The 8,873-nt window shown below is 44.3% G+C and overlaps 1 protein-coding gene across 7 annotated transcripts in view; it reads right to left on the reverse strand.

Annotated features, from left to right (window-relative positions):
* SLC35D4 (solute carrier family 35 member D4) overlaps window positions 1–8,873 on the reverse strand; it is a 152,376-nt gene that overhangs the window by 112,229 nt on the left and 31,274 nt on the right. For all 7 annotated transcript variants that reach the window (XR_001887657.1, XM_017883987.1, XM_017883991.1 and 4 more), the window contains exon 4: window positions 3,973–4,054. Coding sequence is in view for 6 of the 7 variants with exons in the window: in XM_017883987.1 (XP_017739476.1) it covers window positions 3,973–4,054 (82 nt within the window). In the remaining variant the exon portion in view is untranslated. The remainder of the gene's footprint in view (window positions 1–3,972; window positions 4,055–8,873) is intronic.

An 8,873-nucleotide genomic window follows, 5' to 3' on the forward strand; every position in this document is an offset into this window, starting at 1 on the left:
TTCAGTTCCCACCTCTGCGTGAGCCAATGCGGTGTTTGGTTTTCTGTTCTTGTGATAGCTTGCTAAGGATGATGGTTTCCAGCTGCATCCATGTCCCTACAAAGGACGCAAACTCATCCTTTTTTATGGCTGCATAGTATTCCATGGTGTATATGTGCCACATTTTCTTAATCCAGTCTGTCACAGATGGACATTTGGGTTGATTCCAAGTCTTTGCTATTGTGAATAGTGCTGCAATAAACATACGTGTACATGTGTCTTTGTAGTAGAATAATTTGTAATCCTTTGGGTATATACCCAGTAGTGGGATGGCTGGGTCATATGGTACATCTAGTTCTAGATCCTTGAGGAAACGCCATACTGTTTTCCATACATCTACAGATTTTAATGGAGCACTTTTCCCCCATTCCTTATGGATTCATTCAACTGACAGCTTGGCACCAGCATATTGATGCCTGTTTTCTATCCAACACAAACTGTACAAGTGCCTCATGTTTATCCACTCTATGAATTTCTAAGCAACAATGTAAAAACAAAGAGCTCAGAAAACAAAGATGCTGGGTTGAGTTATTTTACTATAAAACAATAATAAGCATCTGCTTTCTGCCCTCCTCCCACTCTAATTGGGTGTATTTGGTTTTTGGTTGTTTCCCTTTGTTCAAAGATTTTGAATTGCAACAGCTTCTTTTTGCTTATTTAAGAAGACTGTGCTCTCAGCAGGGTGCAGTGACCCGTGTCTATAGTCCCAGCTACTCAGGAGGCTGAGGCAGGAGGATGACGTGAGCCCAAGAGTTTGAGGCCAGCATGGGCAACACAGTGAGACCCCCATCTCTAAAAAATGGCTGTGCTCTACGGGAATGCCACTCAAAGTGCTGGTCCTCAAGAAGATAAGGACTTGGCAAGAGAATGTAAAATCAATGCATTGCTTCCTTCTTCGAAATGTCTTGCTATGAAAAACAAAAAGCCAGCTTAATTAAACAGTGTGACTAGTGCCAAAGTTGATCTCCTCATGGACAGGTAACAAAGAATTCAAAGACCGGTACAGCTGCAGATCACAGCTCAAGAAGCCCTGCTGTAGACTGCAGAACTCCCCACCTGCCTGAAAACACACTAGACTGACATTCACCATGGTCTTCTGAGAGGGTTTGGCCACCTCATAACAGTACCTCTTTTTTTTTTTTTTTTTTCATGGTAAAGCACTCCAATATTGAGGATCCATTACAACCTGCTCTCCATATGTGGGATCCAGGCAGAGATCCTATATGACTAGGCCTCTAAGTGTCTGCAACCACAGTGAATAGTTCAGGAAAGTCTTGATCCAGGGTTGGCCAATCAACATAATTCCAACCTTGTGGCCAGTTTTCAGATCAAGGATGGGTAGTGGCCCTGACTGACCCAATCAGAGTGAAGCCTAGGACTCATGCAGGAACTACCAGGAAAATGTTCTCTTACCACTAAAGTTGTGAGAATGTGAGGCTGCACCCATTGTTGGGGGCAGCTGTACAGCACTCATTGTGGTGGTAGGGGCGGGCTGGATGTGAAAACAAAGACGGGGAGCAGAATTGAAAGACAGAGAAACTGGATTCTGAGTATAATACTGGAGCCTCTGGACAAAGCCATTTGTGAAGTAGGTTTCTATCCCAAGACTTTTCAGTTATATGAACTGGTAAATCTTCCTTTTGCTTAGATCAGTTTTTGAGCTTTCTAACACTTGCAACTGAAAGAGTCTAATGTTATACAACGACTACTACACCCTGGGCTCACTCTAAAATCCATATGCATTGGTCCTAAAGAAACAATTCTGAAAAGGCAAAAGGTGGAGAGTTAGAAGAGCTGCCATTCCAGGTGCAGTAGCTCGTGCCTGTAATCCCAGTGTTCTGGGAGGCTGAGGTGGGAGGATCACTTGAGCCCAGGAATTCACCAGTCTGGGCAACAGAGCAAGACCCCACCTCTAAAAGAAAATAAATAAATAGCTGGGTGTATTGGCACATACTTGTATTCCCTGCTACTCGGAAGGCAGAGGTGGGAGGATCACTTGAGCCTATTGAGCCCAGAAGGTCGAGGCTCCAGTGAGCTGTGATTGTGCCACTGTACTCTAGCTTGGGCCACAAGATCACAAGAACAAGACCCTGTCTCAAAACAAAAACAAAAACAAAAAAACAGGAGCTGCCACTCTCTGGGACTAGAGGCAGGTTTAGCAAGACTTTCCACACCTATGACTCTTCCTCTGTCAAGTGGTTAGCAGCTGCCTCACCTATCATCTGTCAAAAGATTGCAAGAATCACATAAAAGGACACAAAGGAAATCACTCTGGAAGCCTATGAAAAAAAGCACTGTATGAACAAAAAGTATTATTATTATGAACGCAACACCTTGTTATTCAAACTTCAAAACTCTGGCAAACGTAAACTATCCAGAGCCTAGAAAAAAATTTAAAAGCACTTGAGCAACACACTGCTTTTACCAAAATTTGATAGTCTATGGCATAGGAGAGGAAACACTCTCTGCAGGCCAAAGGGTATAAACTGAGACAGTAAGAGCCTGAGAACAAAGAAGGCGCAGCAGACAACCAGGGCAAGCCTCGTGGTCTGAGCTGAGCAGCAACGTGCACCATGGGTCAGTTCTCAAGCCCACCCAGGAAGGTTCTTCCCCATTGCATATATCACCCCATCTACTCAAGCTTATGAATCATGAAAGAAAAATGAGGCCGGGCGCGGTGGCTCAAGCCTGTAATCCCAGCACTTTGGGAGGCCGAGACGGGCGGATCACGAGGTCAGGAGATCGAGACCATCCTGGTCTACACGGTGAAACCCCGTCTCTACTAAAAAAAATACAAAAAACTAGCCGGTCGAGATGGCGGGCGCCTGTAGTCCCAGCTACTCGGGAGGCTGAGGCAGGAGAATGGCGTAAACCCGGGAGGCGGAGCTTGCAGTGAGCTGAGATCCGGCCACTGCACTCCAGCCTGGGCGACAGAGCTAGACTCCGTCTCAAAAAAAAAAAAAAAAAATGATTATTTAACTTCAAAATTACAGTCCTCACTGCTATTTTGCAACTTTAGAGTTGCTGTCCTAACAATAACATTGTTATCCAATTAGGCAGAGTTTATTTGTTTGTTTTTACTGTTTTTATAGCTGAGATCTAAGGGGCTAACATAACAACAAGGATGTTACATTAAAAGACTAAATTGTTTTGCACATTCTGCACTTTCCCCGAAGTCAGAATACAACTATTTTCTGATAGATAAAAACAGTTAGCAGTCATGGTACAAGACTGGAGGAGGTATTAACATCATTCCTGATTTTTAAGCCACCTTCTGTTAATGATGGTTTTAATGGATTCTCTTTTGATGGCAAAGTAAATAAATTTTTGGAGTTCCAAATAATGTATCTGGAAGTAGCTTTGCTCTTCACAGGTCCTGCCTTTGAGGAGCTCAGTCCTGCCGGGAAGTGGTGGGAGAACAAAACAGTCAGCTTGTTTCACTAGCTTCCCCATGAACAGGACATCAACCCTGTGCCAGGCATTTGCATCCACAACCAAGCTCACCAGGCCACATTACCAATGGGCAGGGTTTGGTTCCTCAGAAGCAAGGAGTAGTTTGGGCCCTGCCTCTCTGCTCCCATGGACAGCCTGCATTCAGGAAGAGCTGGGGCATTCCCACTCTGCCCATCTCCACGGGCAAGCAGTCCCAGCAGGGCCTGTCTCTGGCCAGCTCCACAAATACCACTACTCTTTTTCTCCCTGTGCATCCCCACCTTGTAACACAAGTTGGCCTTCCCTGTTATCTGATTATCTTCAACTCAACAAAAGGGGGCAATAGGTCCTATGTTGGCCTCGGGCCCAAGACTTGTTCTCCAATCTAGCTTTATCATTATTAAAGTGATTCTTTGCCCTTATTGATCTGAGGCACGGTAAGTTAAAAGACAAAGGGGAAAGGCAGAGAGGAGTTGTTCCCCCTGAACCTCTAACACTTACCAGTCTGGACAAGGCTCTGGACCCAGCATAGATCATACCCACAAACAGTGCTGAAGCAGGAAGCCACGCCAGAACATGAGATCTGAAAAGATGGGGAAAAAGCAGTAACATTTTGCCACTTTTGTTAAGAAAGACATAGCTGTAAAGGTTGACCCTCCAAATGCATCAACTACAGCAACAGAGGCTGTCTAAACATCCCTGGCAGATTTGTTGAGTGAGATGTGGTCTTTATCCACTGAGTAGTGGAGGCAGACAAAGCCATCCTACCCACAATCCCATCGTTACTGATCACCTAGCCTAGGAGGTCCCAGAAATGGAAATGGTAAACGCCTTGCTGCAGCTTGGAAGAGAGAACAGATTGCTTATTTTTCTAGGGCAGTGAACAATTATTCTTTGGATTTTAAGTAGCCAAAAGTTTTGAATCCACAACAAATTATTAAAAATTGAAAAGGTTATTTACCCAGGCACTACACCAAACAGCTCCATGGAATCACAATAAAAAGAACCAGTTTCAAGGGACGAAGTTGAAAAAAATAATCCCAGAACTTCATTTGGGTGGCCATAGTCTGGCTTTTTCAACCATTAACCTGGCATTGCCGGAATTCTGGTTCCAGGACTCTTCAAGGACTTCCGAAGGGTACATTTATTTTTCAATTGTAGCCACACCAGGAACTGCTTTTCTCTTACAAGTCAGAATCAAAATCCTAGTTCTCACATGCAGTGCATATCACTGAGGTTGCAACCTGCTTCTCTCATTAGTTAGAAACGCATTTTATTTGCCGGGCACGGTGGCTTAGGCCTGCAATCCCAGCACTTTGGGAAGCCAAGACAGGTGCATCAGTTGAGGTCAGGAGTTCTAGACAAGCCTGGCCAACATGGTGAAACCCCATCTCTACTAAAAATACAAAAGTTAGCTGGGCATGGTGGTGGCAGGCGCCTATAATTCCAGCTACGCCGGAGGCTGAGGGAGGAGAATCACTTAAGCTCAGGAGGAAGAGGTTGCAGTGAGCTGAGATCAGGCCACTGCAATCAAGCCTGGATGACACAACAAGACCTTGTCTTAAAAAAATAAAAAAGAAATACATTCGATCTACTAATTCAAGTTCCCAGAGTTATCCCAATAATGAATAAAAATAAATGAAACTATTCCAGCAGGATATAACATAATAATCCCAACTAACTCAATGAACTGATCTCCTGGCATGATGCCTGCTCAAGAAATGGTCTTTGTTAATTTTATTAGCATGGGCAGGCACTCCATCCAACATGAGGCCTGATATGTACAACTTCCCAGAGAACCTAGCATTTAAATGTTTCCAATCTCTAGTAAGGGCCTTCAAACCTTACTTGCTGTATAAATTCATTGTGCAAATAGTCACAGCAACTTACAAGGTGCTGAGAATGATCAATAACAGCAGCATCACAGGTAACATTTATTGAGCACTTGCCACAAACCAGGCACTTTGCTGGCTTTTTGTTTTATATGTTTTAAATGTTTTATATGCTGCATTTCTGTTTTAAATGTTTTATATGCTGCATCTTTCTTAAAGTTACACAACAATCGTATGAGGAAGGTATTTATTATTACCCTCATTGTGCAGATGAGGAAACTGAGACACAAGAGTTTAGATAATTTGCCTGTGGTTAGAAGAGCTGGTAAATGGCAAAGCCAGAATTTGAATTGAGGTCTGTCTGGCTCCAAAGCCCTAGCTGTTAAACGCCCATTTGTATTTTGCCTTCACGAACCTCATAATCTAATGGGAGACACTGACATACAAATAGAGAAGCTGCAAACACTCAGATAACTGACCAAGCGGCCAATTATCTGAGGGATATTCTGTCCTCACTAGTCCTGCTGCGATAGATGTCAGCATCACCAACCAAAAGATGAACAGATCAAGGAAGATCCCATCCTCCATCGCAATGGGTCAGAGGTGACATCAGTCAATTGCTAGTCTTCTAGGAAATGGCTTTTCCCACTTGACATTAAGCTTGCATGAATCAAGGGAGGCAGGATACAGGCCCATGGCCTGTTGTGCACCAGAAGGAAGCCCACAGCACATACTGCAGGCAGGGCATTGAGGAGGAAGGAGGAGGTGCACTGGGTGAGACGGCAGCTGGCCTCACTGCGGGAGGCCCAGGACTTTGGAATGTAAGGTCAGCGAGGCCCCAGACATGTGTACTCCATGCCCTCTTAAAACAAAGAAAACTGCTGAGTTATATATTCCAAGAGGCATCAGGGTGTCTGAATGGCCAGGGACGCGAGGAAAAGAAAACATGCCAAGGGAACACCTTGTATTTTAACCCTCCTACCCTCAAATACAAAGAAATAACTTTAACTAGAAAAGAGATACACAGGACTAGCAGGACCAAACAGACTTCTGGGAAGTGTTAGAGGACAGCGGAGTGAGCATCTGGCTCCAGACGTGGGACCACCTCCCAGGCACAGAATCCCGGTGCTTGTGTTCTCCAAAGTCATCTCCCTCAGGGGCAACAGGGCCAAAGCAACACACACTCATGGCACTTCAGACACACAGGAGAGGTGGCAGACTGCAGAGCCACCATGTCAGCGTGACGGCTGTATTTCTCCACCACACACCAACCTAAGACCATAGCCACTGCTAAGAATAATACACTTGAATCACTGGAAAAATTGCTGACAAAACAGGTGTGGGCAAGGCAAGTGTGAAGGGATAGGGCAAAAAGGAAAAAGAATTAAAAATCAAAGACTCTGGATTTGTATTGTTTCAAAGTATCAAACGTCTCATTCTACTTTAACCATGTACCTCAGTGGAAAATCATAGAGTATATGCTAAGTGTAGTATATGCAAGAAAAGGACACCAGTCAACAATCCACACACAAACGAAAAGCCTTACCACAAAATCAGCAAATTAATGCACATTTATATGTCTTTTATTAAAATAAATAGATTGTTTCAGCAAAAGATGATTCCCTAGGCCAGGTGCAGTAGCTCACACCTATAATCCCAGCACTTTGGGAGGCCAAAATGGGAGGATAATTTGAGGCTGGGAGTTTCAGACCAGTCTGGGCAACACAGCAAGCCTGTCACTACAAAAAATTTAAAAATTCAGCTGAGTGTGGTGGGTTGAGACTGTAGTCTCAGCTACTCAGGAGGCTAAGGTGGGAGAATCGTTTGAGCCCAGGAGGTCAAGGTTGCAGTGAACCATGATCATGCCATTGCTCTCCAGCCTGGGCAGCAGGGGTAAGACCTTATCTCTTAAAAAAATACATAAAAATAGGCCAGGAGCAGTGACTCACAGCTGTAATCCCAGCACTTTGGGAGGCCAAGATGGGCAGATCACAAGGTCAGGAGGTTGAGACCAGCCTGGCCAATATGGTGAAACCCTGTCTCTACTAAAAATACAAAAATTAGCTGGGTGTGGTGGCCGGCGCCTGTAGTCCCAGCTACTCAGGAGGCTGAGGCAGGAGAATCACTTGGATCCGGGAGGTGGAGGTTGCAGTGAGCCAAAATCATGCCACTGCATGCCTGGGTGACAGAGTGAGACTCCATCTCAAAAGAATAAAAAATAAAAAGAAGATTCCCTGATTTATGTGACTTTCAATTAACCCACTAATAATCTGACTGACAGAGTCAGAAAAGGGAGGTCCTGGATATATTATTAATGTCTCCTCCACCCCTCAAATACACTGTGTCACACGGGAACTGTATGTGTTTTGTTCATATAAAATAAATGAAAACACTACATTGATAACTGTTATAAAGGAGACTAAAGCACTATGCTATACCATGAGGGAAACTGACCTAATCAGTGAGAATAGGGAAATCTTACCCATATAAGTAATGTTTGAGATGAAATTCAAAGTTAAACTGGCTACAGGAGACAGGGTAGAACAGTGCAAGGGATGCGACATTCCAGACATAAACATGGCATGTGCAAAGGCCCTGTGGCAACAGGAAATTGCAGGAAGGCAAGTGTAGCTTGAGTAGATGGAGCAATAAACTCAGGGTAGGGAGGGCATAATATGGTCTAATTTGCATTTTGACAAGGTTGCTCTGGCTACAGTATGGAGAACACGTTGGAACAGGGTTAGGGGTAGTGCATTAAGACAGAAAAAAGTTGAAAAGGCTTGACTGGAGAAAATCATTAATTCAGTCTTGAAAATTATGAATTTGAGATGCTTTTAGGACACCCAGCCAGAGATATCAAGTAGGCAACTGGATCACGGATCCTTTCCTGTCCTCTAGTGAGCAAGAATGCACTGTTAAGTATGTCTTACATTTGGTTTTACTGTATTTCCTTATCCTTCAGTTTTGAGAATAAAATATACAAGACAGGCGGATCATGAGGTCAGGAGATTGAGACCATCCTGGCCAACATGGTGAAACCCATCTGTACTAAAAATACAAAAATTAGCTGGGCGTGGTGGCCTGTGCCTGTAGTCCCAGCTACTTGGGAGGCTGAGACAGGAGAATTGCTTGAACTCAGGAGGCTTGCAGTGGGCTGAGTAGAGGTTTCAGTGAGCTGAGATCACGCCGTTGCACTCCAGCCTGGCGACAGAGTGAGACTCCCCTTAAAAAAAAAAAAAAAAAAAGGCCAGGCACGGTGGCTCACACTGGTAATTCCAGCACTCCCAGCACTCTGGGAGGCTGAGGCAGGCGGATTACAAAGTCAAGAGATAGAGACCATCCTGGCCAACATGGTGAAACCCCATCTCTACTAAAACCCAAAATTAGCTGGGTGTGGTGGCCCGTGCCTGTAGTCCCAGCTACTCAGGAGGCTGAGGCAGGAGAATTCATGGAACCCAGGAGGCAGAGGTTGTAGTGAGCTGAGATCGTGATACTGCACTCCAGCCTGGGCAACAGAGCAAGACTCCATCTCAAAAAAAAAAAAAAAAAAAAAAAAAAAAAAAAAAAAAA

This window comes from Rhinopithecus bieti, unplaced genomic scaffold (assembly GCF_001698545.2).
Source record: "Rhinopithecus bieti isolate Rb0 unplaced genomic scaffold, ASM169854v2 scaffold_13577, whole genome shotgun sequence".
NCBI lineage: Eukaryota > Metazoa > Chordata > Mammalia > Primates > Cercopithecidae > Rhinopithecus > Rhinopithecus bieti.